Source organism: Heloderma suspectum, chromosome 1 (assembly GCF_057233095.1).
Source record: "Heloderma suspectum isolate Gila_16-S chromosome 1, 16-S_ref, whole genome shotgun sequence".
In the NCBI taxonomy this organism is placed as follows: Eukaryota; Metazoa; Chordata; class Lepidosauria; order Squamata; family Helodermatidae; genus Heloderma; species Heloderma suspectum.
In genome coordinates, this window is record NC_139458.1 from 216562561 (window position 1) to 216579689 (window position 17129).

The 17129-nt window shown below is 44.8% G+C and overlaps 1 protein-coding gene across 4 annotated transcripts in view; it reads left to right on the forward strand.

Moving 5' to 3' along the window:
• CPS1 (carbamoyl-phosphate synthase 1) overlaps nt 1-16916 on the forward strand; it is a 182065-nt gene extending 165149 nt beyond the window's left edge. For all 4 annotated transcript variants that reach the window (XM_084830024.1, XM_084830030.1, XM_084830043.1 and 1 more), the window contains 5 exons: nt 1759-1857; nt 10543-10602; nt 11670-11782; nt 13552-13681; nt 16456-16916. In XM_084830024.1, coding sequence (XP_084686150.1) covers nt 1759-1857; nt 10543-10602; nt 11670-11782; nt 13552-13681; nt 16456-16554 — 501 coding nt within the window. In that variant the 3' untranslated portion in view covers nt 16555-16916. The remainder of the gene's footprint in view (nt 1-1758; nt 1858-10542; nt 10603-11669; nt 11783-13551; nt 13682-16455) is intronic.
• The last annotated feature ends 213 nt before the right edge of the window (nt 16917-17129 follow it).

The following is a 17129-nucleotide window of genomic DNA, read 5'->3' on the forward strand; positions in this document are numbered from 1 at the left end:
TACCTCAGTACTATGTGTATGATTTGGATCCTTTCTATTTAGAATGATATGTAGAAGTAGTCCCATTGAGTTACCCCCAGGAAATGGTATAGGATTTCCCCCTAAGTCATTAATGCCTGTTTTTAATAGGGGTGTACAAAACCCCACTTACCTTGCTCCGCTGGGGTCCACGGGGTGGGGGAGGCGATCTGATCCTCCCCCCGGAATCCTCGACGGGGGGGGAGGCGATCCCCCAGAATCCTGCCCGTCCGGCTCCGCTCCACACGTCCCCTACACCATTGGCGTCCCTGCTTTAGCTGTGATAGGCTACGTAAATATTTATGTAGCCTATCACGGCCTAGTATAGGGACGCAAATGGTGTCCCCTACGCAGGACGCCATTTGCATCTGCAGCAGCCCGGCAGTGGATGGAGGCCCCATGTCCTCCTGGAGTCCGTGGCAGATTTCTCCGCCATCCCTAGTTTTTAAAGAGCACACCTTTTCCTTAATCCCTCCTTGATAAAGAGATATATCAGCAGGTGCTGCTGCTTCCATTGCTGCAGCATTTGAAGGGAAACCTTTGTTGAACTTTGTTTTGTCAGGTAATTAGCAAAAGACACAGAAGCTGACACCGGGTCAAGAACTGGCCATCCTTTCCTGCCTCATCTATTCTGTATCTTTCCTTTTCTGGGATCTGCATCATGGCCTCAGTTCTCAGCACCAGTCCTGTACTACATTAGGGAGCAATCCTATGGCTGCTAGTCAGCGGCTAGATGGCCATAGGATATGTCAGTTTCTGGGAACCAACCTCAGAGCCTGCGCTCCGAGGTCGGTTCCCTGAGAACTGACCTTCCCCCCTCTCATGCTGGCTCGAAGGCAGCTCAGAACCACTCTGCACTCGGAAGAGGAGCACGAAGTGGCAAAAACTGGGAATTCCGGGGGGCGTTCCAGGGCAGGGAAGGTGGAAATGCCGGCTCGACACATCCTATGTGTTGTCTGGTGACTGCCTCCTCTGCTCCGCCTTCCCGCAGGCTAGACAGCCAAAATCGGCTATCTAGCCACAAACGTAGGGTGGCTGAAGCACAGAGGGGACGATCCCCTCCACGCTTCTCCTGCCCTGCATTGGCCAGGCGGTCGCCTCTGAGTTCGGAGGCGGCCGCCTATCCCGATAGGATTGCACCATTAGTCTGGCATACTAAGCCACATTGAAAACTATAGCTTATTAGCTGATTTGCAGGTTTTCCTGCACTCAAAGTTTCTGTGCTTAAAAACTCTGAATGCTCTATCAAATCCTCAGGAAATGCCTAGATCCTCATGCTAAATTAAGCAACTGTGAATTCCCATTGCAATTGGTAGCATTCCTTTATGAGCCCAGAGAAGCGTTTATAACCCTTGCTGTTATTTAGGCATTAAGTATTATGAACATTCTGTAGAACACATGCATACTGTGTGTGAACCAGAAGCTATGTTTGGCATTCACATAATTCATAGCAGGATCCATTTATGTTGCTCCATGGTGTGCTATTTGAGAGTAAAGCATTGCTTATTCCTTCATTATTGCTTAATTAAAATATAAGATTTGTCTGTGCTGATCTGCCATTTCCCTGCTGGCTCCAGATAAGAGCTACAGAGAAAGGACGTTTGGATTCCTTAAAGAAGAACACTTCTTCCCTTTTGTTTAAACGTGTACTCATTTTTGACATTCAGATGTCTTGTTTAAATAGCAATCGTGTTTTTACTCTCTTCCTTGCTCGTCTCCTCTATTTTTTCCACTGTCCAGGTGGCCTGCTTTGGGGAAAACATCCATTCCGCCTTCCTGAAGGCAATGTTATCTACAGGATTTAAGTTGCCACAGAAGGGAATTCTGCTTGGAATCCAGGTGAGCTGCTGCAGTAGCTTTGATAGCGGAGCAAAGACATGTCAGGCAGTATGGTAACAGTGATGGATGGCTTAGTCCCCTTTCTGGTCCAAGTCAGTTTCGCATGTATTCATTCATCAGTCCATTCTGTCATGTTTCTGCATCAATCTGTGCATTTTTCTTTTTAAACCATACAAATATTACCATTATTTTTGAATGCATTAGGGAGTACACAATTTGCCCTAAAATATGCATTTTTTGTACATATTTTATCCTAAAATATGCATTTTATATGCATTTTGGTATGTTTTTTGAGCCAAGAACTAGATCACAAAATTGGGAGAAGTCTGGAAATCGAAGGATAAAGGTGTTCCTACCTGTATATTGGTCGAGGCAGTGTGAGTCAGGTCAGTTCACTTAAAATTGTGAACTGAATGGAATCCTCAAACATCCCTATATGGTAGATCTCCAAGTGGCTCTTACTAGAAAGGGCCCATAACTCATTGAATACCAGAACACATGCTATGAGTGTGTAAGGTTCTGTGTTCCTCGTGCACTGGCAAAGGACAACATTCCAGAATATGCCCTCTGCTTGGTTGGAGGGTAAGTATCATCAAATCCACACAAATCAATGGTTTTGGTGATACAAGAACAATAAAAGATATTGTCCACTGTACTGTCCTGCTTATAGAGATTCCAGGGAAAGTTTCTTGAGAGATCTGTTCAACCACTTGGATTACTTTCTCAATATTGTTACACTTTGTCTTCTATTGAGAGATGATAAAAAGTTCCATAGGTAAAGGATACCAGAGAGCAGGAATGAGACCTTTTTCAACCTGAGATCTCAGATAGCTGCGACTAGTTAGAGTAGATGTACTGGACCACTAGATGGGTGTATTATTTGACACAATATAAGGTGGTTACATCTTTCATCTTTACCCATTTTTTGTGTTTGTGGTGGGTTGTAATGGAAACTTCCTGTAAGTATAGGCAAATCTAAGCCCTTCTAGCATTAGTAGACTGGAGTGAGTAGTCTGGAGATACGCAAAAGATTCCAACGGTTTGTGCCCCTGGTCATGAAACATAATACTTCTCCCCCCGCCCCAACTCTTGTCAATGATAATGGCATTTCCATCCAATATAAAGAAAACCTTGATGCATTTGCAGTTCTAAATCAGGCATGAGAATATGCATTTTAGGACAATAAAAGTAGCCACCACCCCCATAGATGTAAGAAACCCCCCCCCCCCATCACCCTTCTTCCTGCAATGCTTCTTCACTGCCTCGGGGTAATTACAAGCTGCAGGAGACACAGAAGTGTGATATGTTCATAAATCTCCTGAAGGCCTGTGTGTCTGTTTCCCAAATGATCAGTCACTACATCTGAGATTGGAAAATGCTCGGGGTCTCATAAAAACAATTGATGGCCTTTTACAATCCCCCTGCTGTGCTTGTAATAAGCTTACACCATGCATAAAGTCAATAAGAAAATAATTAAAAACAATACCAACTTCCCAGTCTGCGAGTGATTATTATAGACACTGAAAACACGATATGGGAATCGGGCCCCCACATTTCAGCAACAGGAAGCCAATCTTGGCGAAGTACAAAAGCAAACCAAAAAAGGGGGCAAAATGTCCCCTCAAGGATGCCTACAACAGAGGTGGGCAGAAAGTAGATCTTCAGATGTTGTGGACTTCAACTCTCAGCATTCCTGACCATTGGCCATGCTGGCAGGGGCTTTTCAGAGTTGAAGTCCAAAACATCTGGAGATCTACCTTATGCCCACCCCTAGCCTAGAAGATAACTGATACAACATGCAATTCAGCATGCAGTTCAATCAGCTACACTGCTGTCCAATTATTTATCCCTCTGAGAAGCCATGTTTTCTAGTGGATCAAGGATTGGGTAGGGATGTCAGAGGAATCTGTTTGGGGTGTAATGCTTGGCAAGTTTTCATGAGCTCGGCCCCCTGGACTCCGGCTCGCACATCCCTGAGCTTGCCTGATGTGTTGGGTGATGAGTTGGGCCAACTTGCAGTTCCCCCCGTTTTTTATATGTGCAAGTCCCAATTTGCGCAAATTCTAATTAGACCAGTTACACCTGCAAGTTTGTGCAAATTGGGACTTGTGCATATAAAAAAAAGTGGCAAAGTTTCCCAGTTTTGGGACTGACCCGTTGCTTGGCTTGCAAATGCGTGCCAAGTCAGGGGTGCTATGGGGATCCGTCGAGTCAAAAGCAAACAGGATTTCCCCGTGACAGCCATCCCTAGGACTGGGGGAAGATCAAGATTCCAGTTCCCTCCCGCCCACCCATGAAAACCTTTGAGTGATCTCTGGCTAGTCACTGGGCTTATCTACACTAAAGGTTTAAACTGGTTTTAAAATCATTCCCTCCCCACAGGGAGTCCTGTGAGGTATGGATTTGGTAATTTCTCCTTTGCAATTAATTCATTTTTTAAATGAAATATATCGTCATGCATCCTTGATGAAAACTGATATTTGCCTAGATAAAAATAGCGCTTCAACCCTTTACAGTGGGGTAGAAATTTATACCACTCTAAGCCTTTGTTGCTCCTCCAACTGAATGGCTCTGCTGTATGTTATGGTTGTGCTCCAGTGAGGTGATGCTGCTGTCCAAATACAACTGTGGTATTCACATCATTACAAAGGTGCTATGCTTGACCTGCTGCAAGTAGATGTCCAGTCCAATTGCATGGCCCTTTGGATAATCTCCTGGCTGGTGATTAATGAGCACCGCATCTGCTTTCCATGCTGAAAGTGAAGGTCTTGAAGAGTCACTAGGTCATGGGAAGTGGAAAGAAGTGTCAGTGTATGAAGTCAACTGCATTATTAACTCACTGAATTATTTTCCTCTTGGTTTAACTGCTCAGCAATGGTGATGTGGATGTGGTGACCTCAAGAAAAGGGGGAATCAATCCATCTGTCAGAAAGATGCAATTTGTTTCTTCTTAAAACAATTCAGACATAGTTTACAACAGAAATGGAAAGTTCTGTTCTAAAGTAGAACTTATGGAAGATCCAGCAACTTGTCAGCTTCAACTCTGCTAGGATACTGATCAATATATAAACAGAACAAAAGATTTCAAATTGCTGAAGTTCTATGTCCATTTAAAAAGCCCTGAAGGGCTGCAAATGGAATAAAGAGCTATGAGACCCATAGGGCATTTTTTCCAGGCTGAGGATATTTTAGATTAAATTATTGGGACAGAGAAGGTATGCAGGTGCCAGGATGGGAGACACTACTAAATGGATACCGTGTTAACGTTTGGAAAGGGGTGGAGTAGGGAGTCTTGTTCACTTAAAAGAGGCCAGGATGCAGGAAGGGGGATTGTGTAGGCTGAGTCACAGAGCCCACAGCACTCTGTATGGCCCAGCCTTGTTACTGTGGCCACATTGATTGCAAGGGACACTATGGAAGAGCCTTCCCACTCGCCTTTCCTGTTACTGGCCTCCAGTAAATGTGTTAGGCCTCTTTGGTCCCCTCTCAGTCACCTTTGTGAAGCACAGTCGTTAGGATTGTTGGCTATGGCAGTGTGGATCCTCCGTGCACTCTGCATAAGAGCAGACCGACTGACCAACCAGAAGCAGGAAGGGAGGGAGTCCTTGCCGATATTGCTATGTCTCACAGAAGTGATGCCATACTGATTTACAGCAGAAGTTTCCAATGATTCTATTTTGATGGGTATGGGGGAAGACTTACAATGCAAATGAAGTGACTTTGGCTGGAACCCTGCATTTTCTATTAAATAAGATTAGTTGAATAGCTCTTTTCATTCCATTTCCTGATTGGGCTATTTAGTAATGCTTGTTGAAAGAACTGCATCTGTCTTACATCTGTGGCACAGAAATGCTGAGTATCATAAAATGCTGGGAGCACTGAAGGAGTCCTTTATTTTTAGATCCTGGCGAATTGAGACAAGTTTCTTGGTGACCTTATATGTCCAGGGCTGTGAGAATTTGGTGTGTCCATGGACCTTTTTAGTGCACACTCTCTCTTCCCCAAGTGGTGGGAAGTTCATAGTGGCCTTTTTACTGTTGTTGTCCTGCAAAGGAAAGGATGTGAGGACTAACAGCCCAGTACTTAACACACTTACTTGGACATAAACCAAGTTCATGTGTAGTCCCACTTGTTATTAAACAGTTATGAAAGTAGTTGTTCTGATGATGCTCAGGAAACAGGTCTCAGTCCAGGTCCAGGTCCAGAACTTGGCCTGCTCCAGGATTCCTTGCTTAGCAACTTTTAAATCAACACTAGGCAAACGTTTGGATGCAGTCACCCCTTGTGGGAGACTGTGGCTTACAGGGAGGTTTTATGAAATGGAGAGAGAGAGAGAGAGAGAGAGAGAGAGAGAGAGAGGGAGAGATTGTTGTAAGCTTGCTGTGCACAGGAGAGGGTTAAACCTGCTAGATATTTCTGGCCTGGCACAACTTTTCTTCGGCAAACTAGTTGTGATATGTAGCTATGGGAAGTAAATAATTAGCCAATTGCTTCTCAAAACAGGACCTTTTGGGGGGAATGTTCTAAGTAGACCTTCCCCTTTTCCAGCTAAGGATTTTGTGATCCAGGTATCTCTGTGAAGAGAAGACTGCAGTTTGAGGGAGAGTGAGAATTGACATAAAGAGCTGTGTTTTGGGCTCTGGAAGCATTTGAGGGTGTTTTCTATCTTCCTAGAGATCCGATGTGGAAGCAGTGGACTTTCCAGTTGATGTAGGCAAAACCTGTATATTTGTAAATAAATCAAATATTACGTAATAAATCAAATATTACGGAGTTAAAACTCCAGCATCTCCCTGCAAAAGGAACCAAACGTGGGTAACCATTGCATCGCTGGAACTTCTCACCACTCACAGAAGTGATGTGTGTGTTACAGTATCATAGAGTCATAGAGATGGAAGGGGTCTTGGAGGTCATCTTCTCCAACCCTCACTCAATGCAGAATCTACAATGCAACTTCAGCAGTCATATATACACTCTTGGATTCCATCGCAGAAGAGAAGCGGAATATAAACATAGTAAAAGAATTCCAGGAGGCTGACAGCCAAAATAGATGTGAATGCTTAGAAAATATTACTTATTTATTGTATTTGTACCCTGGCTTTCTACCAAGAAATGGCACTCAAGGCAGCTTAATGGCACTCAAGGTGGCTAAATACCCTATTTATAGTGCAATCCTATACATTTTTCAGAGGAAAGTCCCATTGACTTCAGTGGGGTTTACTCCCAGGTAAGTGGGTAGAGAATTACAGCTTTAGTTAACATGCATTCATTTAAAGGAAGGTGGCCTAGCCGCATTGCTAAGGAGAAGGCCCCAGGGCTGTGCACCTGGCTATTATATTGGTATCAACATCATAATACTGTTGCAGAATTAGGCATCCAGTGAACCCTGGTTTGCACAACTTTCTAGCTCGTGTTAGGTAAAAAAACCATCAATGGCTGGTGAAGGCTCCATGTTTAGAAATCCTCTCCTAACGTAATATTCTTCCAAAAGAATGTTGGGCCCCCAATGCATATAAGAGTCACAGGGCGCGGGGTGTGTGGGGGTAATCCTTTACCCTCATGCCACAGCCCCTTTCCAAGTCACTTCTCCAAAGCAGTAAGGGGAAACATATAGGCACTTTATTGTGCCTATATGTTTTCCCCTTCATGGCTAACAGCCCTGTAGGGGGCAATTTGGATTTGAGTTGCTGTGCAGGAGGAAAGGGTTAGAACCGCTCCACTTCCCATGAGCCGTGGGTCTGATATAAATTGGGATCCCAGCAGCTGCTTTTTGATGATGAAAATTATGTTGGGATATCCAGTCATGAACTATCCATGTAACGTGATTAGGCTCTTAGTCTTTGCCAAAAAATTCCAAATGATTTGAAACCAGAACCATTGGAAGTGCACATAGATCTAATGGTCAATCTGTGCAGATAATATTCTGTGTGTAGGATATGAATTATTTAGATTTCTGTTCAGGCCTTCTTGATTCCGTTGGATAATAGGAACACCTCCGTATGCTTCCAGCACACCTGAGGTTTATAGGGAGCGATAGAGAACATGTTGTATCAACAGCCACTTGTCTTGTTCATCCCCCTTTCTGTCTTGTAACTTGATCGGTTCCTTTCTCCTGCTCCCTCCCTTTCTTCTTGCTCTTTGCCTCTGCAACAAGCAGCATGTGCTCTCCCCCTGAGGAAGGAAGTAGCTGTATCTCATGCCTTTGCTTACTTACACGCACACACCCAGCTTTAGGGGGTCTGTGTAGTTAAACAGTGTTGGGTCGCCTTCTTTGACAGTGTGCACTAATAAAGTTTATTTGAACTTCTAAACTGGCTGTAGCCTGCATTTTTTCCCTCTAATACTAAATGCAGTGTTACCGTGCTTACATTGTATAAAGCTTAGACAAACATTGCTTTGTATCCTGCACTGAGTAAAGTTCTTAACGAATGTAATGGTACAAAACTCTCTGCTACTTTTAGTATTAACTGAACTGTATAGCTCCATAAAAATAAAAATCAGCTGAGGACCTGGGACTGCATTCATAGGCTAATTGTGCAACAGTATGAAAAATATGTTGAAGGAAATGAGAAAATCCATTTCAGAACAGAACCCTGATAGCTTGCAGTAAATAAGCAAGCTTGTATTTCTTTTTAGTAGCAGCGGTTTCTTGCACAGGTACTTTCAATCAGTTTTTACATCTGGGGCAGCTCAGATGAAGGTTGACAGCTATAATTTCTTTTCGAGGAGAGCCTGTTTTATATGTCACAAGTGTTCAATACATGTTTGATAGAGGTTTATAATACCGTTGTAAAAGTCAACACCCCTGACCAGAAGGCAGAGCGATTCCATAGCTGGGAAGCTGCCAGCCTTGTCATGTTGGATATGTGTATTTTCCACTTAGGGTAGAGAACAAAAATGGCTTTCCATGATGTTCTTGCCAGTGTCTGTCGACCTTGAAGCTACAGCTTGACTCATTTTTCCATCACAAGGTCCTTGCTCTATCCTTTAGGCTTTTTCAGTGTGTCCTCTACAAGGATCAGAGAATCCACAGCTCTAGCTAGGAAAAGAAATGGTTTTGCGAAATCCCGACTCCTTACTTATCAAAAGTAACGCAGAGTAAAATGTGGAAATGACTTTCCACTTGAAGGTCATTGGTGGCTGCCTTGGATCTGACCATTGCTAAACTTTGCACAGTATAGCGCAGATACGTATCAGAATGCTATTTCTAAGCTGCAGAATTAATTCACGGCATTAAAATTATGTTTTATAATAAGGTGATACTTCTCTTTGGCTTGCCAGAAATGTATTTCCACAGCTGTTTCTAAAAATAGGGTTGTTGTGGAAAGGGGTCCACTCTATGTGCCCCTTTCACCTAAACACAGCTCTGCATGAGCCATCATCACTTGCCCCATTCTCACCTCAACCCTTCTGTGCCTGGCTACCACAGGGGGTAATGCAGGTAACAGTCCTGCATGTGGGTAGCCAGAAATGGTTGGATACCCACTTCAGCACAGGCACCTGGGTCATTTAGCACAATACTCCAGGAGAGAGGAAAACTTTCTCCATTTCTCTCTTTCAGTTGTCGCTGGGTTTAAAATACTGTGACAGGAACTTTCTAAAGTCAATGAATGGATAATTTTATTTTCTGTAGATAGATAGTTCTAGGAGTTTGTATATATTGTAGCTTCCAGTTCAGAAGCAAGTTCATTTTCTGAGCCATCTTAGGTTTTCAATCTTTATTTTTGAAAGTTTCTAGTTTTCATGATATTGAAAAGAAAAGTGTCTTTGTTTTGTCCGTTTCTGTGAAACGTTTGGGAGCTAAAATGGGATTTTCACTCAGCACAACTCTCTGTTCCAGGGATGGGGAACTTCTGGCTCACAGGCCAATTATATTTGAGGGAGGAAATTAAAGCACACTAAATTCAATCCTGTGCATGTTTAGACAGAAAGAAGTCCTACAACTCCCAGCATTCCCCAGCAACTATGGCTGACTGGGCAATGCTGAGGGTTGTAGGACTTCTTTCTGTCTAACCATGTACACGACTGTATCCTTAATGTGATGTTAATGTTATATTGTTTGGACATTTAATGGAATACTTGTACAGATTTAAAGACTATAGCATGTACTTATACCCCTGCCCTTATACAACAATCCCTGTCTCTTCCTTTTTCTCCAAATCCCACCCCCCCAAATGGGTACAGAATTACTATAAATTTTGCAGAAAGTGTGACAGAGCTTGCTAATGTATATTTATCCAAACTTTCCCAAACTGCATAAATTGCCCTGTCCACAAAATTTGATTTCTCTGATTGCTGAATTTGACATTTTGTAGTCCAGTAATCAGTGCTCCCTGTCTATAAAACCTGAAAAGCAGCGTGCTGTGTTAAGACCCTGGGGAATCCAGCTTATTGGTGAGATACGAACTTCAGTTTCATGGCAAACAGTGCCTTTGAAGCTTGTTAATCTACAATAACTTGCCACCTACAGTAAAGCTCATACCCTTTATGGCTTTCTGTGACATTCACTTTTAAGAAGAGGGAGATGTCCAAGACTAACACAGAGCTTTACTACATACCACACTATAATAGCAGAGCTTTTCTGTGTGTTTCGAAGTATCCACTCTGCAAACATGTCTGTAGAAAAGGGATGTTGCTGCTCAGACCGTGGCCTTGATGTCTACTCCCTTTTGTTTTTTCTTTCAGCATTCTTTCCGTCCCAAATTCCTTGGTGAAGCAGAGCATCTGCATAGTCAGGGTTTCAAGGTATGTTGATTTGTGTATGAAAGCTCAGAGACTTTCCGTATTTGTGGAAGAGGCAAACCTAGAGATAAGCAGGGAGAAGAGACCCTTTATTGACAGGCATATCGCATGTCTTGTTTTGTTACATATTTTTACTTACAAGATACATGTGCCACACAAAGCCTAATTTTCTAAGACTGAAAGAAGAGATGACAAAGATTGTGTGGCTGAAAGCAACAGCCTCTTGTCTCTTTCTCTGTCCTGTAAATGTCTCATAAACTAAAATGTATCATTGCATTTTGAATCGTCAGGCCGCCGCTCCACTTCGTTGGCTGCCATTCACAGGGGTGGAAAGCTGGCAAAGCAATGATTTTATATATGTCATGTTTTTTCGTTTTTAGTTTACTTTACGAGATGCTACAAACGGGGTGGGGTGGAGAGTGGGGACAGGATTCATGGGGCAGCAGTCATATGCTCTTAGTAACATCCAGTTTCAAGCTCAAGTTCTTGAGACCCATGACTTCTTCCAAATCTTAGTTCTGAGAAGTGCATAAAAGAGGTCAGACTTAGACCATTCCAAGGTCCAGATGAAGGCAGCATCTACTTGCTGCTGGCATTTTGAGCTTCACGAATAAAAAAAGGTCACTGTACATTAAAAAAAATGCTTGCCATACTATAGCCATTTTTAGATGTATTGTCCAGGTATGGCCTCTGTGGTGCTGAGACTGGAGAACAGAGCACTGCAGTTAGGGGAAGCAAACCTCTTGAGGCTGCAACAGAATGAGCCCATTACCAGGGCAACAGAAGGGCAACCTAAAGCTGGCCCTGGGGGGGGGGGAATGGTGGCCCTGTGGCCTGGGTAACGGGGGGGGGAGTGTTTGCTGTTTCTGCAAGAGCTGGTGGTCTTTTGTGAGTTTATGCGTGCTTGCATGGCATGTGGAGCCCCCTTCAAAGAGGGGAGAGTGGCTGATCCCTGGGACTCTGCTGGGAGCAACTAGCTTGGGCCAGAGAGAGAGAGAGAGAGAGAAAGAGATCAGCACCATACAGAACAGTCTGCTGTTAAATGAAGGCGTCTTTTTATTTCGCTGCAGCTTTATGCAACAGAAGCAACTGCTACCTGGCTCAGTGCCAACGGCATTCCTGCATCTCCAGTAGCATGGCCATCCCAGGAAAGTGTGGGCCCTACACTCCTTACAGTCAGACAGTAAGAGTTTCAATGAATTTACAGTGGAAGAATAATCTCGGACATCCAGACATGTCCTGTCTGGATCCTTTGTCTTCCTTCCAACTAGAAAATTGACTTCTGTTTGATGCCTAAAAGCCAGTTCTGATGATAGTCCAGCTGGCTCACTTGCCTGCCCAGGTGCACATTCTACTTATGTGAGCAGTATTGCAACGGAGAAGCAAACTCACATGACATCATCTCAGCATCTCTTCCTCCTCACAGTTTGTGATTTGCCTGTTTGTGGAAGAAACAGGTTGATCTTGTGTGAATTCCGTCTTGACACGTGAGCAGGTATTTGTCAGTGAGCAAGCTGGAATACCATCTGAATTGGCTCTAATTCATGAGAAGCATTTCTTATATCAGAATCATAAATAGTAGGGCTGGAAAGGGCCCAGGCCACAAGGCCATCGAGTCCAACTTAGGGATGGCGGAGAATTTCTCCCCGAATCTTCGGGGGGCCGAGCGCCAACGCATTCGGCCCCCCGAAATCGGCGGTGAAATTCTCCACCACCACCCCGCCACCCCCCTGGGATGGGACTTACCGTAGCCAAATGTCCCTCCCGGCGGCGGGTCCCAGCGGCGGTTCGGCGGGCTTTCGGCGGGGGCGGGGGCAGCAGCCAGTCTTTCGACTGGCTGCCGCCACCGCCATTACAGCTGAAGTAAAAAAACCCAATAACCCCGTGATAGGCTACGTAATGATTAACGTAGCCTATCACGGCTGACTTTACAAATCTAGCCGTGATAGGCTACGTTAATCGTTACGTAGCCTATCACGGGGTCTTTTTTTTTGCTTTCGTAGTTCGCGGCCGGGGAGACGGGGCGCTTCTCCCCGGCCTGAATTTCAGCCGGGCGAGGCGGGACGGCTCCCCCCCTCGCCTGAACTTCGGGGGGAGAAGCGAAGCGCCTCCCCCCTACGAGACCAGGTAAGTGACTTTCGTACATCCCTACCCCCTGCTCAATGCAGGAATCCAAGTCAGAAGCAGAGCATCCCCGACAGATGGCTGTCCAGCCTCGTCTTGAATGCCTCCGGTGTGGAAGAGCCCACCACCTCTCTAGGGAATTGGTTCCATTGTCGCATTGCTCTAACAGTCAGGAAGTTTTTCCTGATGTTCAGCCGGAATCTGGCTTCCTGTAACTTGAAGAAGAATGCATCTTATCTAGTGCAGACAGAGGACAAAGTACTGCTATTTTTAAGCATATGTATTATAACCAAACGTGTGGGATCATGTTTGGTTAAACCCAAAATAAAGATTGAGTGGAATCAGGACCTGCAGGAGCATTGTAAGCCTGCAGCTCCTGTTAACGCTTTGCAGGAATTTTGACTTCTTCCCTCCCCTCCCATTCTGATCAATGCCTGTCATCCTGACCATACAGATCAGTCTAGCTTAAGCTGCTGCTGTGCTGTTAGTGGTGGTAGCTGGAGCACAATTCTGTGCCAGGCAGAGTATGGCCCAGCACATTCAACATGTTTTTCATATAGTTTAACCCACTGCTGTGCTTATATCTCATCCTGTTTGCTTTTAAGTTCGAACATCTTGATCAGGATTGTAAGCAGGTGGCTTCAAGGTGCTTTAATGCCTTTGGATCTAACTTTATAGATACAGAAAGTTCCATACTGAGTACAAACACTTGTGCTGATGGAATATTGAATAAATGCATTATTATTGTTGTTGTTATTGTTGTTGTTGTTATTTACTAGACTTTGTTGTTTTTATTTTTGTGCTGACATTTTGTCTGTTTCATTTTAGGCTCATGAAAGATGGGAGCATAGACTTGGTAATTAACCTCCCCAGTAACAACACAAAGTTTGCCCATGACAATTACCTGATCCGCAGGACAGCTGTTGACAGCGGAATCTCTCTCCTCACTAATTTGCAGGTATCTCCATTGCCATTTCTCACAGTGGCACTGAATCAATTTTTAGCATGTCTGGGGTTAAGGCCCATTTAAAAGCCTTAATTAATGTTTGACAGTGAACTATTTTAAATTGCAGCAAGCTCACTGATATAGGACGTTTTCTGTCATCTATATTTTACTTCATAGCCAATTCTCTTCTTTTGTGTTACTATTACAGTTCCAAGGCAGACTCCTTAATGGAAGCGGTGTTGTTGGTTTTCAGCAAATTCACATATATAAGAGCTAGTGCAGTGGGAAAAGACAATGAGCTGTGACCTGGAGGTGATTGGTTCAAATCTCATCTCTAGTGTGAGCTCATTGGGTAGCCTCAGGCAAGCTTCTGTCCCTGAACCTCAGCCCCCTATCTGCAATAGGTACTGGCCTATTTTACAGGGTTGTGGTAAGGTTTATGACAAGACAGTGGGCCAGTTCGCATGTAGGGATGTCAGAGAATTCTGCCACGGATCTCAGTGAGGCTGAATGCCAGTGCATTCGGCCCCCCTGAAATCTGTGGTGGAATGAAGCCCCCCCCCCCCGTGAAATGGGCCCGGAACGGAGCACCTACCGCCATTTGCGCCCCTCTGTTTTGCCGTAATAGGCTACGTAAATATTTACGTAGCCTATCACGGCGGAAAAAAAAAGGAACACAAATGGCGGCTGCCGTGGCCACTGCCATTTGCGTTCACTGTTTTTTTTGGGGGGGTTGCCGTGCTAGGCTAAATAAATATTTACGTAGCCTATCATGGCAAAATACAGGGACACAAATGGCGGCGGCTACGGTGGCCGCCATTTGCGTCCCTGTGCATGCTGCCCAGTGGCCAGATGTCCGGCTGTGGGCAGCCCCGGCCGGCGGTTCCGCGGAGTCGCTGCGGAGCGGAGCCGGCCGGGTTAGGATTTCAGGGGGAGGTGCGGAGCGCCTCCCCGCCACTGCAAATCACCCCGTCGAAAAGGTAAGTGATTTTTATACATCCCTATTTGCATGATCGTAGCGAGGGAAATAAGCCCAACACTAGTGATGTCAGAGAATTCCGCCACAGACTCCAGTGAGGCTGAATTCTTTAGAATCCGCCCCCCCCGGAATCCATGGCAGAACGGCCTCCCCTCCCCACAGAATCCCCCCGGGATGGAGCTTACCTGGCCGCGCATGCGGCGGATGCAGAGGCGGTGGATGCAGAGGCGGCGGTGGTAGCTCCGGCTGGTCTCCTGGCCGCTGCCGGGCTGCTGCGGCCGCAAATGGCGGCCGTCGTAGCGGCCGCCATTTGCATGGCTGCCTTTTGCCGTGATAGACTACGTAAATACTTATGTAGCCTATCACGGCAAAGAGCAGGGGTGCAAATGGCAGCCGCTACGCCATTTGTGCCCCTCCTCTTTGCCGTAATAGGCTACGTAAGTATTTACGTACCGTATCACGGCAAAAGGCACTCATGCAAATGGCGTAGCAGCCGCCATTTGCGTGGCTGTCTTTTGTCGTGATAGGCTATGTAAATACTTACATAGCCTATCATGGCTTAGCAGCCACGCAATGGCAGCTGGCATAGCAGCCGCCATTTGTGGCTGCAGCAGCCCGGCAGCGGCCGGAATTCTGGCTGTGGCCAGCCCTGGCTGGTGACTCCGTGGAGTTGCTGTGATGTGGAGCTGGCCGGGGAGGATTCTGGGGGGAGGGACAGAGCGCCTCCTGCCACCGCGGATGCCCTGGAACGGACAGGTGAGTGGGATTCGTACACCCCTACAATAGCCCATGGGTTATTTGAGGGTTGCTTCCCCCTCAAACAAGCCATGCCACCCGGGTTTGTACAACACAGCAAGCCATGCCAGCAAGGATAATTAAGAAAATCCAACCGGCACACATGGTGTGGTTAGCAAGCCACCATGGCTTGCTAACCATACTGCGATTGTGAAACCTGGGTCAATGTATGTGAAGACACAGCAGGAGCAGGAGCAGTGGCAGGAGAAGTAAGGAGAGTTCCCCCCTCCTTCTGCATTGTCCAGATATGCTCCAGATATACTGCATCTCCCATGTTCCCCTGGGCTTTTGTACCACGATGCATTGTTAATCAGTGCTTCAGAGTGACCGAAGCATGGGTCAGGGGCTGGGTAGGTGCCCAGAGAACCGGGCGGGGGGGGGGCTGTCCCTATTTGTAGTATCTTGAGCTGAAATGTGAATAAATTGTTCAGAAGTGGGGAATTGAAATATATATTCATTAAAAAACTATTTTAAAAAGCAGTGTGTGTGTCTGTGTTAGCGTGTGTGTGTGTGTATGTGTGTGTGTGTGTGAGAGAGAGAGAGAGAGAAAGATGAAGTTATATAGAACAACTTACTATAAATATAACTTAATATAAATATATAATTGTATATATATAAATATTTTCTTTACTCTTCTATGATCTGTATTCCCTCTTCTATGTCAGGGCTGAACCGTTTGGGAAACAAGAATTTGCCTTTTTATTACACTGACTTGATTTAACCCAAGCTGGGTTAGTTGTAAATCAGTACAGCAAATATGCCCCCCACCCCACCCCACCCCAATATTAGTAATCAGGCTATAAACCTAAATGAGGAAGAACTAAGCTTTTGCACCAGCAGTAAAATAGCTGCTGTGATAGGTTTCTTTTTAAATGGGGAAAACTACATAAAATAGCCTACCGATGAGGCCTAGATGTATTGCGTTTAATTCTCATCAGCCTGTTTTACCAAATTAATCCTTTTGGAAATGGTTTGGGAACATGGAGAGATCTCTTGGATTTTCTGGTTTCAGGTGGCAAAGCTCTTCACTGAAGCTATCAAACACTCTGGAAAACTGGACAGTAAAAGTCTCTTCCACTACAGACAGTTCAGTGCTAGCACTGCAGCATAGAATATCCCCTTGGCATGTCTCCCTACTACGGAAGGGGGGATTCCATTCCTGACTGACACGTTTTCTCACTTCTGCAGATTGTAAACTTAATGACTGTCTTTGCATGAAATGTCTTATCTTCTGCTTTGGAGATACTACTACATTGTTGCTACCCCTGCATGTTCCAAATGTTGAATATTCGAAGATGTTTTACCCTTGGACTTCATTCCTTGGCATACTTCCTTGGAAGTATCCCATTGAATTCAGTAAGACTTCCTTCCAAGTACACATGCATAGAATTTGGTTGGTAAGATGGAATCTTACCAACTGTGAACTTAAACTGTGGCTTAAACTGTGAAATAATAAAATCACTTTCTCTTCTAAACTTTGGTGTAGTTTCTTAGTATTTTAAATCGCACTTCATACATTTTTATAAACAGATGGTAGCTTTCTTTTTTTAGAAAATGAAATTAAGAATATTCATATGATGGAATTATTCCAGGACCAATACGTACAAATACGGAATATCATGAGACATAGTAGCATTACATTACATTTTAGCATACAAGCCAATTTGCCTTCTCCCACCCCAGCCT